A 21,442-nucleotide genomic window follows, 5' to 3' on the forward strand; every position below is an offset into this window, starting at 1 on the left:
CAATAGAACAAACCGCAATGCTCTACGACTTTTAGTTTTTTTTTTATGAATTTTTTTAGTGAAAAACTTTGATCGCCTCTGTAGCCGGAACCGTTGCCCGGAGCGGCTCCGGGTTTAATCGAAAAAATAGAGAAAATTAAGCGCTATCAGATGGTTTTTTGTTCGTTGCTCTAAGTCTTACAGTTTCCGAGAAAAACGCAAAAAAAGGTTTCCATTTTCACTTTTTTTCAATTTTCAACCGCCAATTACGGCGAAACTATTAGAGTTATCGAGAAACGGAAAAATCGAGGACAACCGGAATAAAAAACTCTACAAAATGGCATAGGACTCAAGGCGATATCTCGCAAAAAATTTTTCAATTTTCAAACGCCGATTACGGCCAAACTAAAAGAGCTAGAAGAAAACGGTTTGTTCCATCGTAAAGAGCACATCAAAATCTATAAGAGAGAATAGGTTTTATTTGATTCTGAGACACTTTTAAAATTGACCATTTTGTAGGGGGGGGTGTTAACTTTTTTTTAATTTTTTTTATTTTCCCAATTACGACTAAACTATTTGAAAAAGTGGAACTGTTTTGATCCATACCTATACAAAATGATCCGGGGAATCGATTGGCATCGAAAAAATTGCCAAATTCCCAATAGTTTTTTAGTTATGAATTTTTTAAAATTTTACCAATTTTTGCATTTATCTGCAATTTGCTCAAAAACTATTAGTCGGAGAACAATAATTTTTTTTGAAAAAAATAGATAATTCAAAGAGCTTTCCAACGATCATACACTTCATAGGGTTATCTCTGATAGTTCCGGAGCTATAGCTCAACAAATGTTCCGGGTACCCAAAATTGACAAAAATTGCGACGAAAATTGAAAAAATCAAACATCAAAAAATCGAACATATAGACTTTTTTTGGACTTTTAACAACTCTAGAGAGTTGTAAAGACATATATAAATACGAAAAAATATGATAGAACGAATTTAAAAAAAAAATAATTTTTTCACTTTCTTGAAGGTAAGTGTTATTACTCAGGAAATTTTGGCAAAAAAAAATAAAATTTTTAAATCTCATGAAAAGTTCGTATAATACAGAAAATGAGCCGCTGAATTCAATGGAACAAACCGCATTGCTCTACGACTTTTAGTTTTTGAGTTATGAATTTTTTTGTTGGATAAAATTTTCCACTATGACAAATGGCTACCCTAAATTTAGGCAAAAAATTTTAAATTTTTAATTCTTGTGATAAATTGATATAATATGTAAAATGAGCCGTAGAATTCAATAGAACAAACCGCAATGCTCTACGACTTTTAGTTTTTTTTTTATGAATTTTTTTAGTGAAAAACTTTGATCGCCTCTGTAGCCGGAACCGTTGCCCGGAGCGGCTCCGGGTTTAATCGAAAAAATAAAGAAAATTAAGCGCTAAAAATTCGTATAATACAGAAAATGAGCCGCTGATTTCAATGGAACAAACCGCATTGCTCTACGACTTTTAGTTTTTGAGTTATGAATTTTTTTATTGTAAAATCGAGGAATAAAAAGCTAAAACTATGAGGTACGAAATCATACTTTTTTTGAAAAAATTCTTGCAAATAATTGCGTTTCTGATTGCGAAATTTAATAATTGAAAAAGACAAAAAAGAAGACATTCCTCGATCAATTTTTTTTTATTTAGACTGCATTTTCAATGTAATTTGTCCACTTTTCAGATTATTTTTAACGAAATTTCTCGAAAGTATTACGTTTGATACCTCTTTTTGTACAGAGTTGATTTTGATTTTTTGGTTTTAGTTGACATATTTCTAATAAAAAAAAGTAAAAAAAAGTAAAGCAAGATTTGTATTTTTTTTAATTTATTACATTTATTCTGCGTCTAAAAAAAATTCTCAATTTTCAGAAACAGTTATCCTCCCGGCAAAGACATGCTGCCCTTTCAACACATCATGCGAAGCTTTTCCGATTCGCACCTCTGTATCAAAATAACAACAGCGCCAAGTCCTTGCTACAGTTTCAGCTCGCCTATTTCGAGCAGTCCTTCGATTTTTCTCCTCGACATCACCGACAAAAATCCATTGCGACGAGCCAAAGCCACTAGTACTTTATGGGGTATTTTTGCGTTTATTATCTTTTTTTGAAAAAAATTTTACACCAAAATTTCAGGTAATACCAACTTAGAAATCTGTGATGAGTCCTGGCCGAGTCCAGCCGAAGTCGAGTGTCCCACATGGGACGCTGAATACATCCAGCAGTGGTTACGTCTCGACGAGACCAGAACCACCCTCCAACAGCAACGCGATTTACTCGAACTCGAATACGACCGAGCTGAACTGGAGGATTGGAGTTTGAGTTTGTCAAACGACGATCTAAGGGAGCAATGCAAGAGGCTAGAAGCCCTAACTCCCGGTCAAATATCAATCTCAACCCTTCCAAGCATTCAAGAGAACAACGCCCTTGAACTGGAGGAGGATTCAAACGAATGTCTTTGGAACAACTCGAGTTACCTGATGGACAAAGAGGGCCGTGAGCTGGTCACGCTCCTCATTGGCGAAAACGAGCGGGCGTGGCCATACGCCCCCCAGCAAGTCTCGCCCGATTGGTCGAGCAGCTCGGAGGCGGAGACCTTCTCGAAGCGATCATCGGCGGCGCTAAGCGACGACACCGGGGAACTACCCGGCACCGACTTCACACGTGACTTCTACCGATTGGTCAAATTCGAAAGCACGAAAAGTCTCGCCTCGACCTCGTCCCGAAGCTTGGCCGAAAACGGTGACACATTTCACAACGTTTTAAACCTAATCGCCGAAAAACAAAACGACGCCACGAAAGATTTCAATATCGAAGGCCCCGGTGACGAGAATTACGTCACACTGAAGCAATTGTGCGAAGAATACGCGAAGAAAGACGAAGAAACGAAGCACAATCTCGCCTATGCGGACGAGGTGTGTTTGGTCACCCCTATCGATGTGGAAATCAGCGAGAATTGCTCGAATTTGAGTGAATTACCGGTCGATATTTGCTCCAGTGTCAATGTGGAGTTGAGCTCGACCACAATGAGCAATAGTGACGTTTCGACAAGCACACCCGAGACGATTATTTCGAAAATTCCGCGCCGTAAACGCGACACGAAGCTGGCGCCATCTGCGTCGTCGCCGAAGAAGGCCGACGATTTGAAACCAAAGAGTAAAATTCCGAAAGTGAAACAAAAAATTGTAGAGGTTGTTCAGACTGCACAACATCACGTGATTACGTCGGAGCGACTTCCGCAGTGTACTTCCGGTGTGATAAGTAATATTATTGAAGGGCCGCCGCATCGGGCTGTGAGTTTTCATGAGAGGGCGACTTCGAAGGATGTAATCGACGAGTTGAATCGAATGATTAAGAATGGGGAGGAGCCAAACGGTGATAAGGAGGAGGGGCTAGGGGCGGCGAAAAAGTTGGATGAGGGGTGCAGGACAACGGGGTGGGTGCATGTCGAGAAGGATATTGACTTGACGGATCCAAAGGTGAGGATTTTGAGTCACTCTGTATAACTAATTTTGCCAGATAACTATATTTTATAGTTTGGTCATTATTTTTTATTCACACTGTACATGTAAAGAAATTCTCGAACATGTCGATTTTATTTTTTAAATGCTACATTTTGGCATTATAGTGTCATTTATGTCATTCCTTGTTAAATTTTGACGTGAATCTTAATTTTTTTAAGTGACATTTTTTAAGACATTTTTTCTTTCTGATAATTAGATAATAAATTGAAATAAAAAATAAAAGAAAAACACACCGTTAACAATAATGAGCTTTATTTTTTTGTTCTTGACTTAATTTATAGGCGGCAATTGTTTTTTATATTTTTTTTGTATAATTAACATGAAAACACTTGATTATTATAACACCAAAACACAAAACAAACAAAAAACGATCACCCTCATATAAAATAGAGCAAAAGTAAAAAGACAAATATCTTTGTGTAGGTATTACTCCCAATAACTTTTTTTAACTACATTTTTTGATTATTATTTTTTTGATTTTTTTTCAAAATCAGTCAAAAAATCGTCAGGTTGGCATTACTAGAAAAGTTTTTTTTTAATTGGGATTGATGCCATTTTTTAGCTGACAAATTTATTCATTAATTCAAAAATTTTACAAAATATACAACAGATCGTTGTAAGTCGTCAGTGTCAATGACCGGTTGTCAAATTTGGAGTGCAAAATATTAAATACAGACGGCTATGACACTGACAGTAGATTATAAGAAAAAAAATGAACTATACACCATATACAATGTGTTCAAAAATGGTCGTTCATCAAATCGACTATGAAATTCATTGTGCCGCTTCGTTCAAATGACTATTGTAGTTTCTGAGTACTGTCATCTCTGTCAAATTTTTGAAGAAGCATTTTACTCACTTTTTCGCATTTTTCTTATTTTGTCTTGATTTATTTTTTATATTTCCGTGATTTTTGTTTTTAGATTTGACGGTTCTGTCATTTTGCCGACATTCACAATTTAAATTAAGCGGCACATTATGTCCAAATTTCATAGGTGATTTGATGAACAACAGTGTGTACAGAAACTTAGAATTATAGGTCTTTTCCAATTTTATTTAATTTTTTCCAGGCTAGAGCGAACCTCCTTGACGTGATGATGGCCTCCGTGTCGAGCGACTCTTCCCCCACGTCGTCATGCGGGGGCAGTGTAGCGAGTGACTCAACCGAGGACCCTCCAGACTATGGTCACTTGCACCGAATCCATCGCTTCCACCGCCAGAAAAAAGGTACTTTTCCATTTGTAGAACCATAAGCAATCATTTTTTTTTAATTTCGGGACTAACTAACCACTTAGCACCGCATTGTTTTACCACTAACCCGCATGCTGCTTTGTTTGATAATTTCGGCAGAAATCGCACGAGAAAGCGAGTTTGAGTCCCGAACATGGTACCAGTACGTTCAGCTACGAATCGAAATTAGTCTCCTCTATTCTCCTCTGTTCTTGTAGGTTTAGTGCTCTTTAATAGCTCGTTGAATCAAACGGCATTCCAAGAAGATTCGGCGGGTGATTCCCCGAATCGGTGGAATGCGAGTTTGGTGTGTGAGCGAACTGTACAGTAAATGTTGGGGATTTCAAGCTTCGACCTCGGCACCGTGCACCCCCATCTCCGAGACGGCCGTCTGATAATTTGGCGTCGTTGCAGCGAACGCCGCCCGCCCCGAGCTGGCCGTCGTGCGAGCGTCGCCGGCGTCGCGCCCGACCATCATCGGGCGGCCCGACTTTTTCGTCCGCTACGGGGAGAAGGAGATGGAAGCGGTCGCGAGCTTCGATTTCCTGGATGAGCTGGACGAAGAGGAGCGGATTCCTTCACTCAAAGTCAGCCACGTTTAATTTATTTTTTGTAACGTCGTATTTATTGTCTATATGTAAATTATTTTAATAGACTTGTACTTTCACTCTGATTTTACTATCGACGAGTAGCGAGCTTAGATAAGACTGTACATAGGTTATAATCGTATTTTTTTTTATTGAGACACTTTGGGTTCATTCAAACGAAACGAATTATGTGTAGTACACTCAAATGTACTTTTGTGATATAATGAAATTAATAATGGACGTTATATTTAACCGATTTTATGATGAATGCGAGGGCCTAGAAATTTGTGATCATTTCATTCGGATTTTTCAATAGCTGTGCAATAAATTTTCACACTTGTGGCGAAATGATCTCTTGGCTAAATCAAAGCAATCTTCATGGTAGATACAGATGTTGCGGTTATGTATAAACTGTGTGTAGAGTGTATTTTTATATAGGGTACTTATTTATATTTAGTACAAATTTAGACATAAATACATTATTATGATTCAACGTGTTTTATTCTTATCTTTAAACCCCAGCTAATCCAACCATTGCGATTGTGTGAGTTATTAGTTTACTTTTGAGAAATTTTGCCGAATAAACGCTTAGGAAAGGTAAATAATTTGTCATTTCCGACCAAATGTGGTGATTTTTTCGATCTAGTTCAATAAAAACAGTAAAAAAACTTGGTTTTTGGTCTAAAAACGTACTTGAATTTTCAGAATTTGCAAAAATAATGTCATTTTTCACATAAATCTGGAGTTTATTGGCTAATTTTTTAAGAAATTCTGCACGATAATTGAGTTTTTAACGTTTAGAAACGATAAATTTGTAGATTTTTTCGTAAACACCCAAACGCCATTTTTGGCATATTTACGCCACGTCAACTCGATTCGTGCACGAAATTAATCACAAACTCGCGTTTCCATTGGAGGATAATTCCGGAACGATGCGCGTTCGTTCCGCAGCGCATTTGTTCGTGAAACTCGGGGAAACACCCAATGTGCGTTATAAATGCCTGTCCTTGCATTTCGTGAAATTAATACGTAGTAGCAACATGTTGGGCGATTTTGACGAGTTTTTCGTATTTTGGACCGTTTTATTGGTCGTTTTTTTGTGTCAGAAGTATTATTTTCAAAATTCGGGCGTAATAAAAGTGAATGATCAAATTGTACCGAAAAGCGTCAATTATCATTTTACGAGACAGTGCAATTACGAGTGCGGTTTTTGCTTCCATACGGCCAAAACGTCCTTTGTTTTGGATTTGGACGTTGCCAAAAAGGGGCTAAGGATGCTCAAGGAGGCTGGTGAGTTGGGGTTTCGTCAGTGTCTTTCCTTGTGTGGTTAATTATCTCCGAGAGATGATAAAATTTCATCATGTTTTATTATTAGATTTGCTGTTTGCTCAAATTTCTAATTACTGTCAGGAATGGAAAAAATCAATTTTAGTGGCGGGGAACCTTTTATTGTGAAACGCGGGCGATATTTGGGCGAAATGGTCAAATTTTGCAAAATGGCTCTGAAACTACCATCGGTTTCCATAGTTTCAAATGGGTCGCTAATCACCGAAAAATGGTTTCAAAGTTATGGAAAATACGTCGACATTATGGCCGTTTCGTGCGACTCTTTTAATGAGGAAACCAACAAGGTAAAGTCTGCTCCGAGTTGCTGGTCCAAATTTTGAAAAAAATTTCCCAAACTTTAACAATTTAAAATTTTTGCCTTTGGAAACTTTCTTTTTTATAAGATGTTTATTTTAATTGAAGGCTAAATTTTAGCTCATTGGTCGTGGACAAGGGAGCAAAAACCACTTGGAGCAAATCCTAAAAGTGCGCAACTGGTGCGAAAAATACAACGTTTTGTTCAAATTAAACACAGTCGTTAACACTTACAACCAAAACGAAGACATGTGTGAACAAGTCAGCCGAATAAACCCAATCCGGTAACAATTAAATTAGGATTAATTTAAATCTACTGAACTCAAACAAATTTTCAGCTGGAAAGTGTTTCAATGTTTGTTGCTCGAGGGCGAAAACGCCGGTCCTGAAGCTTTGCGAAACGCCGAACGCTTTTACATCGACGATGCAACTTTCGAAAGCTTTCTCCAAAGACATGAAAGCATCAAAAGTTTGGTTCCGGAATCGAACACCAAGATGCAGAATAGTTATTTAATCCTTGACGAATACGTATGTGTTTTTTTTACACTTTTTGTGCTAAATTGTGTCTTTTAGATGCGGTTTTTGGACTGTACGAGTGGCTCAAAAGTGCCCTCGAAGTCAATTCTGGACATTGGGGTTGAAAATGCGCTCAAATTTTCCGGCTTTGATGAAGACATGTTCAAGAAGAGGGGAGGCTTTTACAAGTGGTCCAAGGAGGCCGAGAGGCTGTCCTGGTAGTTTTTGCATAATTTTCAGTGATGCCAACAGTGAAGTATTAATACGTTTAATAGTTTGTATCCAGTTTAACTTTTTTATAATAATTAATTTGTTTTGGAGAAATAAACCTTACTTAAGTTCAAATTTAGTTTTTTTATTTAGTTAGGTACAAAAAACCCTATTTCCCTAATACATATCCCGGTTAGTGACCTTTAGAAATCATATGATGAACCGGGTCTGTTGGACGTCCGTTCGTACTAGGAGAACAGAAATTGCGAAAGATTACCGGAAAATTTATTACCAGACCAAACATTTTTTATAAAATTAAGCTGCTTATTTAATTATTAACCAAGTAAAGAGATTTAAGAAACCAAATGTACAAAAAATGCAGTTACACCACTACACACTTTTTTTAACAATATTCAAAGTGTCTGTCCGTCATTCAGGTCTTTCTGTGTATATGAAACGAACAATTGGAGTCTCTCAGACCTCCACAGCTATAAGGAGAGCAGGAGTTACTGAAAGTTTTTAAATTTCGCCAATAATTCAATCGTGTCGTCCACTTCGAGTTTTGCAATTTTCTCAATAATTTTGCGAAAAAAGTCGAAAATAATTGAAACAACAATTCGTACATTACCACTAAACACGAACCGGGTCTAGAAAACCCGTTCCAGTACCAGGATTACATAAAGACAAAAAGTTATTCAAAAATTAAACATGTTTATGGATAGGCCACCAATAAAACAGCTGTGTTAACCGGTGGCGTCGCTCAAGCCACCATTTTGAATCTAGTAACTTTTCTAGTAACTTTCAACGATAACCGCTAGAATAATGTAAAAGTTTTCTCGGTATCGTGTTTATTTGGTAGTATTTTATCACAAAACGTCCGAAAATGCGGCCAAACATTCGCGTGGAAATCCAAAATAACCTCGTCGAGGGCATGGAAGTGGACGACAACGAGGAGGGCGAGATCTCCGACAGCGACTCCAAGGGGGCCCTAGCCCAACAAACGGGCCCGCTGCAGCCAAACGAACGGCTCCTGGAGGTTCGTATTGTTACGCCCACGCAGTGTTTACATTTTTTGCCCCCCTGTCACCAAATAATTGGACGTCAAACAATGACTATTATCACAAAAAATGACCAAAACGGAGCGATTTTCATGCATATCGCACCAAAATTGCTTAATCTAACTTAAAACTAATCGAATCGCGATATTTAACCAAATTTGTTGAAGTTCTTGGGAATAATCGTGCTCAGTGGTTTTGGAAAAATGGCGCCAAATTCAAATTTTTTCGGGCGTTCGGACTGATAAAACACTATTTTTCGCATCTGTTGTCACAAAAACGCGTGTATTTTGCCAAACTTGTTGAATATCCCTCGAAGAATCGCCTCAGTGTTGGAAAAATGGGCCAAATTGAAATTTTTTCCAGAAGTCGGGCCTTCTGGACAAGAAGGAGAAGCTGCAAGAGCGCGCTCGTCGCTTCTGCTTGAACCCGGAAGAGATAAAGAATTTCACCGACGACGACTTGCACTTGCTTCACTCTAGTTTGGGCATAAATGCCACAAATGAGTCAAACGTGAGGTTTGAGGTAATCCATTTGCGAGGCATCGGCCAAATGACCGCGGGCGATATTTTAGATTATTTTCTGGAATATGCCCCAGTTTCCGTCGAATGGATAGACGAGGAGTGCTGTAACGTCGTCTGGGGCGATAAAATCGCCGCCGCAAGGGCACTGCATTTCATGTCCAAGCCGGTCAGAGGCATGCCCGTGCGGGACGACACCAGTTATTTCGACAACTTGAACGAGAGTGAAGACGACCAAAGCATCCTCATTTTGAACAAAAACCGCGAAATACAGCTACAAGAAGAAATCGAGGAAAATCCCTTGAGCAAGTTGCTGAACGGCGCGAATTCAGTCGACATTTCCGAAATTACCTCGACCATACCTCCGGGTTACTGGCGTTTGGGCAAAAAACACCCCAACTTCAAGTGCATCCTAATGAGGTTCGCCCTAATCAGCGACAAAAAACCCTTCAAGTCGGAACAATTCGCTCGTTACTACAAAAACCAGGGGAAAAAGCCCCTAAAAGGCGGCACCAGTGGCATTTTCGGCCGCAACAAAGACATGAAAACCTGCGACGAAAACCCCTGGTCAGTCCTCGCCAAAAACTGGGACGAGGACTCGGCATTTCGCGAAAAAGAGCGAACCGAACCGAAAGTCGAAGTTAGAAACGAAAGTCTCCGAGTGCGCCTCGGCACCAAACGGGTAAAAGACGAAGATGGCGGCGAACCGGTGAAGAAGACGAAGATTCCACGCATGCGCATGTACGCCGACGAGGAGGAAGAGAAGATGAAGCGGAAGCAAATGCTGAAACGGATCAATACACAGATTCGGAAGATTGACGAAGATAAATCGTCGAATTCCGACTTGAGGGCGGTTTTGAATATGGCGAACCGGACGCACGCCAAGTTGGATAAAACCGAACCGGAAGTGTTCGATTTGGGGACGCGGTTGAAGAACCGGAGCAAGAAAATGGTTTTTGAGATTAAAACCGAACCGGCGGTTAAACCGCGACGGAGGAGACAGTCGCCGCAAAGCGAGGAGGAGGAGGAGGAGTTTGATGATTATAGGCATGATAAACCGAAAAGTAAGGTGGCTGTGGTTATTAAAACGCAGAAGAAACCGGCTGTTGCCTCGGCTGTCGCCTGGTCAAGGGTTAGTGGGAGTGAGGAGGAGGAGGAGTCCGAAAATGAGCGGGAGACTGTCTACAAGAGTCCGTTGAAGATTGAAATCAATAACGACCACTTTAAGAGGAAATAATTTACTTTTTTAATTTATTTTATTTACTGTAATTGTGAGGTTTTTTAAATTCTTGTATGTATATAAGTGAAGGATTTCGATATTAAAACTACAAAAACGCACTTATCTATTTATTTGTTTGAGTGTCGTACTGTCGTCATTCTATTTTTCCTCATAGTTATAAATAGTCAGCCTCTTCGAGACACTTGAAACCACTCACAGTTTAAGTGACTGATGGCACTTGACTGTTTATTGAAAAAACAAACATTTGCATATGCATTACGTCCCTCGGTGTTGCTCGTGTTGTAAAAAATCACTAATCGCGACTTTAGCCTATTGTTATTTATTATTTGGTGAGATTTGCGTTAATTTAATTTTCAAAATGACTGAACTTTGGAACTACGAAAAATTGGCGTAAATTTTTGAATCGTAACCAGCCATTTTTAAATTCTCAAACTGAGTAAAACGTACCCAAGTTGTTAGTACTTATCTGTCACGTAAATTTTTATCGAAAATTTCAATTGCAGTAGTCTATTAAAAAAATCACAGCTCTTGAACATTTTATGATAAGTGAATAATTTTGGTGCATTTCGTAATTTCATTTCGCTTAACCAAAGGTCGGTATTCTCGACCGAATTACAGTGAAATCTCCAATAAGCGGACACCGACGTGACACGTTTTTTGTCCGGTTAATGGAGCTGTCCTCTTAAGAGAAATATAGACATATAAATTAATTTATTTAAGAGTTCGGAGCATGATACTATTTGGTACAATAACAGAATAACTATTCTTTGAAAAAAATTTTTTTTTTCTTCAGAATGTTCTACATCTTGTTCATCAATATTCGCAGGTTCTTAAAATTAAGATCAGAAAAAATTAATCATTATTTGTTTAAGCGTCACTGTGTTTTTCTTCAAAGCGTACAAAGTCGTTCGGTCCTCATAATGAATATAAATAGAATCAGACTCTTCGACACACTCGAAAGCACTCTAGATTTAAGTAATTGATGGTGTTTGATAATGTTTGTTGAGTGAACTTTAATGAGAGCAAGAAATATTTATTTGCATATGAGTTTATGTCACTCGCTGTGTTTGTTCGTGCTGTAAAAACACAATAAAAGGAAAGCAATAAGCGAATAATGTTTTTAAATTCTTGTATGTGTAGGAAAATTTATAAATAGAAGAGTTCGCTATTAAAATTTACAAAAATTTATTATTTTCGACCAAATTAGTCGGAATAAATGAAAAACAATTTGTTGGCATCGTCGCTCTTTTTGCTCTTTTCGCCCGTAACCATCGTCTCGACGTAGATATCAGAATGGACAAAAACAGCCGTGTAACCAACGATCACATTCCACGACCCGTTGTGTTTCTCCTCAAAGAGGGCTGCGTACAAAGTGGCTCGATCCTCGTCATTGTCATAAATCGAATAAGCTTCTTCCAAACACTCGACAGCACTCACAATGTAAGTGACCGACGGCACTTGAGTGTTGTTTGTCGCTTGAACCTACACAAAAAATTAACTCACTCGGTACGCTCGTGTCGTAAAACTTACAGCAATAGTCGCTTTGGGCTTCTTCTCTTCGCCGACTGTCCCCCCAAGCACTAGAGCGCCAAACGCTACGAAACAACAAACTGTGACAAAAACTCGAGCCATGACTGCCTTCTACTATTTTTTCGCGACCGGGTCCCCAATATATACCCACGAACAAGTCAACAAGTACAAGTGTTTGTTGACCCAAACTTTTCCGATTTCGTGTGTTTGAGGGTTTTATCAGATTGTGTGAATTCCTTAAGTACAAACCGATCGTAAATAATTGTTTTTTAACCTATTTACTTATTACTAAAGTTCGAAGAAATGTTATCAGTACGAGAGCTTTCACGTAGAATCGAGTGACCTGAGATTAAAACACGTGCCGTTTGGATGTAAGTCCGTTCAAATTCTTTGGCAGGGCGTTGCTAGGGCAACCAAAATCACAAGAATTCGAAGCCAACTCCGTTACTACCGATTTTTCCGATCGGAGACGTCAATTGGGTCAATTTTTCCGAGTATCTTTCTCACGATTACAAACACTTGAGATTGTTTACCCCTCTGTATATAAGCACCCGAAACTTGACTTTCTCATTAGATAGCTCCAAAATGTCGACTTTTGTTGTTCTTGCCCTGTGCGTGCTCGCAGCGAGTGCCAAAGTCTTGCCCAAGGGCGACACTCCCGCCGAAGTTGTTGTAAGTTTTTTTTTGAATTTTTTATAGGATTTTAAAATCAAATTTGTAGATTCATGCCACTAATGTGACCCAAGTCCCTTCGATCCACTACATTGTGGACGCTGTCGAGTGCCTGAAAGAGGCCTATGCTGTCTATTCGGACCCTCTGGACAAAGCCAAAATGTACTCTGAACTGTTCCAAGAGAAGCACAACGAGTCGGAGTGGAACGTGGCCGTGGGCTACACTGCCGTCCACATCAAGTCGCAGTGGTACGTGGAGACCACGGTCTCAGAAGGCGGCAAGAACAAGGAGAAGAAGGATTCGAAGAAAGACACCAAATACCTCATTTTCTCAAGAGTGTAATGAGCAATAAAAATAAAATCTCCTTTTATTAACGTTTGCACTGATTACCTAAACCCAGATTAGCTTGTTTTGCGCCTCGAAATGAGCGAGAATTTTCCGCTAGTGTTGAAAAAAATAGAAAAAAAGTCACTCAGGTGAGAACGCTTGATTTATTCGAATCATAATTTGAACGGCTGTAGAAAAATCAAAATTCGTCGGTTGATGAGCAAGACCGGCCACATAAACCTGGACCAGACGCACCTCCCGTCAAAATACCTCCGTTTCACCAAAGACCTTGCCACCACTCTGGTCCAGGTCCGCTGGAGATGGGTCACACTTTTCGTAACTCTTTCAAACGCCTTTTTCTACCTAATTTTCGCCGGCCTGTGGATGCTTGACGCTTGGCTGAGTGGCGACTTCGCCAAAACCCAGGACCTCTGCATCCAGTCCAACAAACACTTCACCAGTTACCTCCTCCTGAGCATTGAGAGCATCACAACCACCGGGTATGGGTACTTGTACCCGAGCGATCACTGCAAGATCGCTTGGATTATCCTGACTTTGAACACCTTTGCCATGATTTTGCTGGATGGTGCCTTCACTTCCATCGTGATTTTGAAAATTTGCAAGCCTTTGAAGCGCGAATTTGACTCGATTTTCAGCCGAAATGCGGTCTTGAGTTTAAGGAACGGAAAGTTGTGTCTGATTTTGCGAATTAGCGACCATTTAAACAAACACTTGATCTCGCCAGAGATTAAGCTATATTTCGTTTCGGATAATTTCGAACTACAAGAACTGGAAATTCACTCTGATACGATGCTTCTGTGGCCGAGTGATATTGTGCATGAGATCGGCGAGGAAAGCCCGCTGTGGGCCCTATCACCGCGCGATTTTTTCCAAAATAGGTAATAAGTTGTAGAAAAAAATTGTATGTGACTCGTGTTCCAGGTTCGAGATTTTTGTCACCGTGTCGGGTAGTTCGTTGATAACGAATCAGTTTGCGACCAGTCAAACGTCTTATATCAACGAGGAGATTCGCTGGGGGTTCAGATTCAAGTCGTGTTTTGAATACGACCAGAAGCTTCAACGTTATGTAATGAGTGGCGACGTTTTTAAACTCGAACCGTGTGACACTCCGCTCTGCAGTGCCAAGAAATTGAAAGAAATAAAAAATGGGTTGGGAAAATAAAAAAATACAGCACCGATTTATTTTCTTCGAACACGAGGAGAAAAAAGTTGTAAATTTATTAAAACCAAATAAACAATAAAATGAAAATGTGTGACGCGTTAAAACCCTGACAGATATTGACAGATAAATAAGGGAAGTTATGCTTGTCATTTGGACTGCCCACGATTTCATCGCCATGGTCGGGCTGTGGCTAAATAACCCAAATATCGGCAGAAACGACTCAATTTTTTTACAAATTGTTTTCGAATAACAAGTTCACGTGTCGTTGTCCGCTCATAAGGTTTTTTATCGCGCGATAAAATTCCAGTTATGACCCAATTGGTGAAAAACGCGACGGCTTTATCGCCCCGGTAGTGTCGTACCGTGGCGCCAAATTTGAATCCTTGTGACAAGAACCAGAAGTTTGATTGTTTACACCTAATCATCGCCTACTTATCGATTGATTCGTCCTTGGTGGCGTCCTTGGGCCCCCGTTCGCCCCAATTCGATGCAAATTTCGCACTCATTCACAAATTGCGCATCTGGCGTCGCGTGATCCCATCCCCACTTTTCATTCTTTGAAAATCGTCAAAATAAGCAAATTTTAATCACGTTTAGGACGTCACGAGTGATTTGGTAAAAAATGCGCGCAGTTTTCCTCAAACTCTCCATCCAGTGCTAAACTCACCCCTTCAAGGTCACTCACCGTCAAAATGGATTTTCTCACGCGAAAAGTTCGCAGTTTCTTCATAAGTGAGGAAAAATCGGTGAAAAGACGCGAAATTACGCGAATTGATGGATATTTTGAGCTGGTGTACAAAATCCTGTGCTGGGAGGACGTGTCTTTGACTCTCAGCGTGTTCCTCGTGCTCAACTTTTTGTTCTGGTAATTGTTCTTTGTCTCAGTTTTGAGGTTATTTGATTGTTGCAGGCTCGTGGTTCAATTACAATTGAGAACCTTTGGGGTTGTGTTTTTGCTGGCTTTGGTTGCGTTTATTGGAGACGCGTACTTTGAGAATGGGGGCGCCCTGGAGGTGCAGTCGGCGCATTTGGAGGCGTTGGACGAGCTCAAGAACGACCTCATGGACGTCGTCTTCTCACTCAAAGCCTTACGCAAAGACAGCCCCTCTTCAGTCGGTAAAAAGGCTCAATTTGCAAAACTTAACCTCAATTTTCAGTTTTGCATCGCCATGTCTTTCGTCTTTCTTATGATCAGTTTCATAGCGAAAAACATTTCGGGTTATGTTATTTGCTACCTGATGCTCCTTGGGGTGTTCTTCGTGCCTTTGGGGCTCTCGAAACTACCCCCAGAGTACGTTAACTCAGTCAAACAATTCATCAAAACTGTGGGCTCTGATAGAGGTATTGAGACCCCAATTTCTCAACTTTTGGCCACTGAAATTGCAATTTCAGGTGTTCTAGCTGAGGACGAGCTAATTCCCTTTATTTCGGACAAGGATTTTGGCCAAAGGGACCCCGATCTTGATAGTTTGTTGACTGATAAAACAGCAGGTAAATAATCTATTTTTATTGCTCAAAAATAGTTGGAGAGTTCGGCCTTGGCGTGTGTTTACGTCTGCATGTGGCAGAATCGGCTAATTTATCAAACTTGCATCGTATTTACAAAATTACAAGTAAACAAAAACACAGATTTTCTATTACGAATATTTGCATCCGTTGTTTCACGATAAAGTAAAAACAAACATTCTTAGTCATCTGGTTTTATGATTTCATGGTTTCGCACGTTTTGAATGATAAAAAAACAGTGATAATTGATAAGAAAAGAAAATTTATTTACGCAGTTGGCTTATTCGCGTGCCAGTTGTCATTAATCAGCGGCATCACAACAAAAACATAACCCCAATTCGGGGCTAAAAGTGTTAAAATTTCGCGAATTCCGCGCAATTTCGGTGTTTTGGATCGAAGCTGCAATTCAGAAATTCACGTGGAATAGCCTCATGGTCGTGAACTGGTGGCGGGAAATTTGAATTTCAAATCGCTACAGCATTGACCCATTTTGATTGCAGATTCAGTTACCAATTCGCTAATCAGCGGCTTGGCCTCGATGCCGTCGCACTTGGACGGCGAAGACAAGGAGAGTCTGGCCGAGGAGGACCTGCTCCCAGGGGGGCGCTCCCCCGGTGACACTTCGAGCGATTCGGATTCGGAGCACAGGGGCATCCGGTTCGAGTCGCGTCATTTCAACGGCGACTCGTCAGAGGAGGAACATTTTTCGAGAAATTTGAGTTTCGATAAAACTGCGAGGAAGGATAGCAGTAGTGATAGTGATTTTGAAATAATCAATACGGAGGAGGCGGAGGAACAGTGATTGTGATATTTTCGATTTTCTCTTTCGCTTGTAGTTATTTATTACGAGAATGCGATTTAATTTAATATATTGATTGATGACTAGATTAGGATGTTTGTTTAGTTTGTATTTTCGAGGCTACTTAATAAAACAATCTAAAAGTTTCTGTGGTTTTATTCGACAAAAATTGAAGTATTTACAGGAAACACGGACACAGTGGCTACGAAAATGACAATAAGGCACACTTATGTAATACTTGATTTGTAAATATTCGTATCACAGGGTCTTGACTAGGCAGCAGAGGCGTGCGGGCAATTTCAAGTCCAAATTTACGTAAAATTGCTACATTTTTCAACGAAACATTGAAATCAAAGAATAATCAGTGCGAGTTGTAAGTTTCAAATCGCCCGCCTTCAGCGTCAATCGGGTTCGTCGACGAGCCAGCCAATGAGAGGGCGTCATCTGACGTCATGCGACGCGTCTTTTAGTTTTTGCGTTTACGGTTTGTAAAAACGTTGCGCGCGTGTTTTGTGCCAAAGTGGGTGAAATAATCGGATTTCTTTCGAAAATGTGACGAGTTAATCAAGACACAGGTGCAGAATTCGCGGAAATGCCGGACGCCGCTAAGGTGGACGCTAAGGTTAGTTTTTTTGCTTTTGCCGCTTGTAGCAATAAATTTCTGTTGTAAGCGGACACAAAATGTAGACAAATGCACTTGGAGAAAATTTGAAACGGCTGACAAAAAGGGTGTTTGCAAAAAACGCAGGGCCGGATTAGGGGTGTCTACAGCCCCTTCACTACCCTTTTTTGTGTTAATTTTTTTTTGAATAAGTTTATGATGTGACTCTTAAAAACCGCGCTGTTTTTGTGAATTTGGCGCACGCCCCTGCTTTAGGAAAATAGCAAATTCGATGCTTGATAAATTCGTATTTATTGTAACAGAATTTCAGGTACAATCTGATGCGATATTGATTGGTTTGGTCTTGAACGAACCGAATTTGCCTATTTTTCTAGCAATTAGTCCTCAAAATATCCGTGATTGCGTCCGGAACCTTGCCCTCCTCCTCCACCTCTTCGATGATCTGCTCCGTTATAATATTAGTCTTGGAGTGCCTCCTCGGCCCCTCCTCGCTCCGATTCAGCAGATAATCCAAATCGTGGCTAATCCGGTCCAGCATCCCGTCCAGATTATCTCCCCCAGCCCCACTCCCACTCTCCAGTTCGATTTTTTCGCAAACTGTATCAATCTCCCGTTCGATTTCCCTCATCGGCCTCTCTTCGGGGGTGATGACGATGCTGGGGGCGTGCGAGGCGACTAGGTCGAGTTGGGTGCATATTTTGGTGGCGATGATGTCGGGGGAGCGGCATCTGACCTCGTCCTCGATTTTGAAGGGGGCGGTTTTGCGGTGGAGTTGGGGGCTCCGGTTGTAGCGCTCCAGGGAGGTCTGGGCGCAGTAGATGGCGTCGCTGTGGGCGTATGACTCCATTGCACCGGAAACGCATTCCGGAAGACCGGATTTGCACGAGTCGGACATGGGGAAGCATTCGATGGGTTTTGACGGCTCGGATTTGCGGTGGTGGGGGATGCTCTCGCTCTCCACCTCCGCGTCTTCTTTGGTGAAAACTGGGGGCAAAGGTTAGGGGGGGGAAACCCGGAATCAGTCAAAACCGGAATCATTTTCTGCCAGAATTAAAAAAAAACAAAAAAATAGAACACATTTTTTCGTAAAATCTCGATAAGCGAAAACGATATTTTACTAAACTTGGTTGTTTGGTGTTATTTTTGGTGTCTTTTTTTCATTGACTAAATCTGGATGAAAAATCACTAAACTAAAAGAATGATGTTATTTTGTTTTTTTTTTCTTGATTTTCTTCATTTTTTTTACCCAAGATTCAATGATTTCACACGATCTTATGAAAAAATAACTTCAAAAAAAATCACAAAACTACTCTGATTTCATGTTTTTTTAGCAAAATTTAACTTTTTCAAGCTTCTAACCAGGTTTTTGAACTAGATTTTTCAAAATTTTAAGATTTTTTTGTTTTTCACAATATTTTGGATTTGGCTCGTTTCAAAAGTAATTAATTAATTATATTTGACAGAATTGTAAAGGAATTAAGTCAAATTAAGTCAAAAGCTTCATACTTTTTCTCATTTTTAGTCGTTCTATTCGTTTTTATGACAAAACAATTTTTTTCAGCAAATTAAAGAACTCTGAATAATTGATGTTATTCTGTTTGTTTCACTCAATTTGGCTCATTTTCAGCTAGATTATGTCAAAAATAAGACAAAAAACACAAAAATCTATTAAAAGCAAGTGTAATTTTTGATTTTTTAAGCCTTTAAGCACGTTTTTAATTTAAATTTCGGCAAAAATAAGTCAAAAAACATAAAAATTTTCACAAAATCAACGAATTGTTATATTTTGTTTTTTTTCAGCGATGTTGTTTCGTCAAAAATAAGATTAAAATTCAAAAATTTGATTAAAAACGGTGTTTTTTTATTTTTTTAGGCCTTTTTGATTAACTTTTCTGTGACGTTTTAATAAAACTGTCTTAAAGCACGGTTTTGAAGTAAAAACTTTTTTCTTTTTTTCTATTTTTCTATTTTTTTCTTTTTGTGAGATTTCGTTGCTAAATATAACAGAACTTTTTGAGTTGAAAGCATTTTTTTTTAATTTCCTTAAAACCCTACGAAAAATGACCAAATTAGACCGAAACTGATAATGTTTGCTTCACTCGATTTAACTTTTCAGCACATTTTTTTAAAAGTTAATAGTTTTAATAGTTGACTAAATTTAGTCAAAAGATTAATAATTTTTCTTTTTTTGGTTGTTTAAGCACATAGTTGAGGTAAAAACAATTTGTTTTTAGAGAAAATTCAATACAACTTGTTGAAAAATCAACAAACTAGACATGGAAATTGTTTTACTTATTCTTAAGCTATTTTTTGCCAAAAATAAGTCAAAAAACTTTAAAATTTAATGATTACGTCTTGTAACTAAACTTTCAAACCACATCAGGTCAAAAGTTTTATTCTTTTAACCTGAATTTGATGGTATTTGGTTTGTTTCACTTGATCCCGCCAGTTTTTCAGTGAAATTTCGTCAAAAATTAGTCGGAAAACCACAAGATCCGCTCAAAAATCTTATCTATTGAGCTAAATTTCGTCAAAATAAGTTAAAAAACTCGAAAATTTGCTCGAAATTAATAGTTTTTTCACGTTTTTGAACTAAAATTTTGCTCTCTCCAAGCGTTTAATTATATTTTTGAGTTAGTCGATATTTTATCAAAAATTTCATGGAAACTGAGAAGAAATTGAATTTTCCGCGACGATATTGTAAGTAAAAAAATTCGACAGTAGTTTTAGGTTATCGTTCCGTTTCCGGTGAACTCCGGAGGCGACTGGGCCCCGGAATCGATGTTATCTCGCCTCGGATCTGTTTTATTTTGTCATCGCTTGCTAGTTTTGGTAAAATCGGTCAATAGGGGCGCAAAACAAACCAGCATTCGCTCGTGAAATTAATTTAAGATGAGTGAAAATTGTTTGAAACCGAATGATATGTGGGCTTGTTTGCGCGATAAAAAAATCATTTCAATTAGTATCTCGTAAACAATCAGTGTATTGTACTTACAATTTAATGGACTACCTGTAGCTTCCACCCCGAAAAAGCCGTCCTTTTGTTTGGCTTTGAATCGTCCTTGCAACAAATAAAAAAAATCACCATCCGATTTGACGACGTAACAAACGACCACGACCAGACCCTAAAATATCAAATTTAATTTTTGCCATAAAATAAACCCGCAACTTCACTACCAGCAACATTGTCACAACACTGAACTCGTAATGCCACCAAACTATATTTACAAAGTTCACGTAAAAAATACTGCTGACGGTCGCCGAAACCAGCGAACAGAACACATACGCCGATTTTTTCAGGAGCGTAATCCTGAAAAGCGACCGTGAGAACTGAAAAATAATTAATTTCGTCAACTCACCGCTTCTGTAAAATTTTTCCTTCTTTTTCGTGGACTGTTGTCAGTTTTTTCAATTTGTACAAAACTGTGACGTGCAAAAGGACGAACAGGCCCACGATTACGACGCCCACGGTCAGGAAAATGTTGAAGGCTAGGCTCCCAGCCAGCAGCCACCAGGATTTGAGGCGCACGTCCATGGTCTGGTGGGCCAGATGGTTGCCGAAAACGGCAATCACTGGCACCCCAGTGCTTATGCCCACCACGGTTTGCTTGGAAGCCGCTGATTTGGGCAATTGGACCATTTCGGTGTAGACCATGAGGAGGATGCTGATGTGGGCGGAAAGACCCATGAGGAAGAGGATTTCCAGGATGGCCATCACGCTCGCAAAGAGCCGCTGAGTGAAAGAATTATTTTTTGTGTGTTTGTAATTTCTTATTATTCAAATTAATTACTTAAAAGTGTTAAAATATTTATTAATCTTAATTTTACGATTTCTAGTGTCTTTTTAAAACAAATTATATTTCAATGTTTTTTTTTGCAAATTAACCATAAATTTACGTTTACATTAAAATAATTTCAATTAATTTTTAATAAGTTATATTTAATTATTTTTTGAGGTTGGTATAATTTTTTCGGACTTCTTGTAACATTCAGATTTGTTTTTAAAGTTACATAAGAAATTTTTTTTGTAGCGACTGTACTAATTAATTATGAGGAAATATAAGGAAAATTTTGTGTTGATTTTGATTGTTTTGGAGATTTTTTTCAAAAAACTGAGAATTTAGTTCAAAAACATGTTTAAATGTGTAGAAAACGTGAAAATAACACAGTTTTCGACAGAATCTTGCTTATTTCTGATAAACTTTTGGTTTAAAAAATTGTTTATAGTTCAAAAAATTTGATTAAATGCTTGTAAA

The 21,442-nt window shown here is 39.0% G+C and overlaps 7 protein-coding genes across 16 annotated transcripts in view; 5 read left to right on the forward strand and 2 right to left on the reverse strand.

Annotated features, from left to right (window-relative positions):
• LOC661743 (uncharacterized protein) overlaps positions 1 to 5,856 on the forward strand; it is a 70,664-nt gene extending 64,808 nt beyond the window's left edge. For 3 of the 7 annotated variants that reach the window (XM_967889.4, XM_064355256.1, XM_008200290.3), the window contains 4 exons: positions 1,896 to 2,104; positions 2,159 to 3,501; positions 4,617 to 4,773; positions 5,191 to 5,856. In XM_967889.4, the coding sequence (XP_972982.2) occupies positions 1,896 to 2,104; positions 2,159 to 3,501; positions 4,617 to 4,773; positions 5,191 to 5,378 (1,897 nt within the window). In that variant the 3' untranslated portion in view covers positions 5,379 to 5,856. Of the gene's footprint in view, positions 1 to 1,895; positions 2,105 to 2,158; positions 3,502 to 4,616; positions 4,774 to 4,896 lie in introns of all 7 variants that reach the window. The other 4 variants (XM_064355257.1, XM_008200289.3, XM_008200288.3 and 1 more) reach the window with 4 other exon arrangements.
• A 468-nt stretch (positions 5,857 to 6,324) lies between these two features.
• Positions 6,325 to 7,865, forward strand: LOC661699 (S-adenosylmethionine-dependent nucleotide dehydratase RSAD2). The gene is made up of 5 exons (XM_967847.4): positions 6,325 to 6,653; positions 6,774 to 6,994; positions 7,125 to 7,288; positions 7,343 to 7,532; positions 7,578 to 7,865. The coding sequence occupies exons 1-5, from the start codon at positions 6,404 to 6,406 to the stop codon at positions 7,740 to 7,742; spliced, it is 990 nt and encodes a 329-aa protein (XP_972940.1). The 5' UTR covers positions 6,325 to 6,403; the 3' UTR covers positions 7,743 to 7,865.
• A 626-nt stretch (positions 7,866 to 8,491) lies between these two features.
• LOC103314382 (nuclear cap-binding protein subunit 3) lies at positions 8,492 to 13,123 on the forward strand. The gene is made up of 3 exons (XM_015983761.2): positions 8,492 to 8,766; positions 9,152 to 12,748; positions 12,798 to 13,123. Exons 1-2 carry the CDS (start codon positions 8,614 to 8,616, stop codon positions 10,541 to 10,543), a joined length of 1,545 nt encoding a protein of 514 aa, XP_015839247.1. The 5' UTR covers positions 8,492 to 8,613; the 3' UTR covers positions 10,544 to 12,748; positions 12,798 to 13,123.
• Positions 11,715 to 12,215, reverse strand: LOC103314373 (hypothetical protein). Its single transcript, XM_008200287.3, has 2 exons — positions 12,077 to 12,215; positions 11,715 to 12,028 (listed from the first exon to the last, which is right to left on the reverse strand). The coding sequence occupies exons 1-2, from the start codon at positions 12,176 to 12,178 to the stop codon at positions 11,750 to 11,752; spliced, it is 381 nt and encodes a 126-aa protein (XP_008198509.1). The 5' UTR covers positions 12,179 to 12,215; the 3' UTR covers positions 11,715 to 11,749.
• Positions 13,124 to 13,172: 49 nt separating the features above from the next.
• LOC100142140 (inward rectifier potassium channel 2) lies at positions 13,173 to 14,259 on the forward strand. The gene is made up of 3 exons (XM_008200285.3): positions 13,173 to 13,225; positions 13,271 to 13,975; positions 14,019 to 14,259. The coding sequence occupies exons 1-3, from the start codon at positions 13,173 to 13,175 to the stop codon at positions 14,257 to 14,259; spliced, it is 999 nt and encodes a 332-aa protein (XP_008198507.1).
• A 310-nt stretch (positions 14,260 to 14,569) lies between these two features.
• LOC661523 (uncharacterized) lies at positions 14,570 to 16,709 on the forward strand. Of its 4 annotated transcripts, XM_015983764.2 has the most exons (6): positions 14,587 to 14,874; positions 14,936 to 15,124; positions 15,170 to 15,371; positions 15,417 to 15,600; positions 15,652 to 15,750; positions 16,266 to 16,709. In XM_015983764.2, the coding sequence occupies exons 2-6, from the start codon at positions 14,952 to 14,954 to the stop codon at positions 16,565 to 16,567; spliced, it is 960 nt and encodes a 319-aa protein (XP_015839250.1). In that variant the 5' UTR covers positions 14,587 to 14,874; positions 14,936 to 14,951; the 3' UTR covers positions 16,568 to 16,709. The 4 variants fall into 4 exon arrangements, with proteins under 4 accessions (XP_015839249.1, XP_008198505.1, XP_015839250.1 ...); XM_015983763.2 differs by having other exon boundaries at positions 14,570 to 14,874; positions 15,170 to 15,600; XM_008200284.3 differs by having other exon boundaries at positions 14,592 to 15,124.
• LOC100142542 (uncharacterized protein) overlaps positions 15,169 to 21,442 on the reverse strand; it is a 62,510-nt gene continuing 56,236 nt past the window's right edge. The window contains exons 18-21 of the mRNA XM_015983762.2: positions 20,546 to 20,919; positions 20,364 to 20,496; positions 20,182 to 20,311; positions 15,169 to 18,170 (exon numbers count right to left, since the gene is read on the reverse strand). Coding sequence (XP_015839248.1) covers positions 17,557 to 18,170; positions 20,182 to 20,311; positions 20,364 to 20,496; positions 20,546 to 20,919 — 1,251 coding nt within the window. The 3' untranslated portion in view covers positions 15,169 to 17,556. The remainder of the gene's footprint in view (positions 18,171 to 20,181; positions 20,312 to 20,363; positions 20,497 to 20,545; positions 20,920 to 21,442) is intronic.

Source organism: Tribolium castaneum, chromosome 2 (assembly GCF_031307605.1).
Source record: "Tribolium castaneum strain GA2 chromosome 2, icTriCast1.1, whole genome shotgun sequence".
NCBI lineage: Eukaryota > Metazoa > Arthropoda > Insecta > Coleoptera > Tenebrionidae > Tribolium > Tribolium castaneum.

What these genes read in the sequence shown, in the direction of transcription:
- LOC103314373 (XM_008200287.3), bottom strand. Translation starts at nt 12,178, where the DNA reads ATGGCTCGAGTTTTTGTCACAGTTTGTTGTTTCGTAGCGTTTGGCGCT. An exon ending in AGCCCAAAGCGACTATTGCT is followed by an intron (nt 12,029 to 12,076) that starts GTAAGTTTTACG and finishes TTTTTTGTGTAG; the next exon opens with GTTCAAGCGACAAACAACAC.
- LOC103314382 (XM_015983761.2), top strand. Translation starts at nt 8,614, where the DNA reads ATGCGGCCAAACATTCGCGTGGAAATCCAAAATAACCTCGTCGAGGGC. An exon ending in CAAACGAACGGCTCCTGGAG is followed by an intron (nt 8,767 to 9,151) that starts GTTCGTATTGTT and finishes AATTTTTTCCAG; the next exon opens with AAGTCGGGCCTTCTGGACAA.
- LOC100142140 (XM_008200285.3), top strand. Translation starts at nt 13,173, where the DNA reads ATGAGCGAGAATTTTCCGCTAGTGTTGAAAAAAATAGAAAAAAAGTCA. An exon ending in ATAGAAAAAAAGTCACTCAG is followed by an intron (nt 13,226 to 13,270) that starts GTGAGAACGCTT and finishes GAACGGCTGTAG; the next exon opens with AAAAATCAAAATTCGTCGGT. An exon ending in CGCGATTTTTTCCAAAATAG is followed by an intron (nt 13,976 to 14,018) that starts GTAATAAGTTGT and finishes CTCGTGTTCCAG; the next exon opens with GTTCGAGATTTTTGTCACCG.
- LOC661523 (XM_015983763.2), top strand. Translation starts at nt 14,952, where the DNA reads ATGGATTTTCTCACGCGAAAAGTTCGCAGTTTCTTCATAAGTGAGGAA. An exon ending in GTGCTCAACTTTTTGTTCTG is followed by an intron (nt 15,125 to 15,169) that starts GTAATTGTTCTT and finishes TGATTGTTGCAG; the next exon opens with GCTCGTGGTTCAATTACAAT. An exon ending in AACTGTGGGCTCTGATAGAG is followed by an intron (nt 15,601 to 15,651) that starts GTATTGAGACCC and finishes TTGCAATTTCAG; the next exon opens with GTGTTCTAGCTGAGGACGAG.
- LOC661699 (XM_967847.4), top strand. Translation starts at nt 6,404, where the DNA reads ATGTTGGGCGATTTTGACGAGTTTTTCGTATTTTGGACCGTTTTATTG. An exon ending in TTAATGAGGAAACCAACAAG is followed by an intron (nt 6,995 to 7,124) that starts GTAAAGTCTGCT and finishes GCTAAATTTTAG; the next exon opens with CTCATTGGTCGTGGACAAGG. An exon ending in AGCCGAATAAACCCAATCCG is followed by an intron (nt 7,289 to 7,342) that starts GTAACAATTAAA and finishes ACAAATTTTCAG; the next exon opens with CTGGAAAGTGTTTCAATGTT.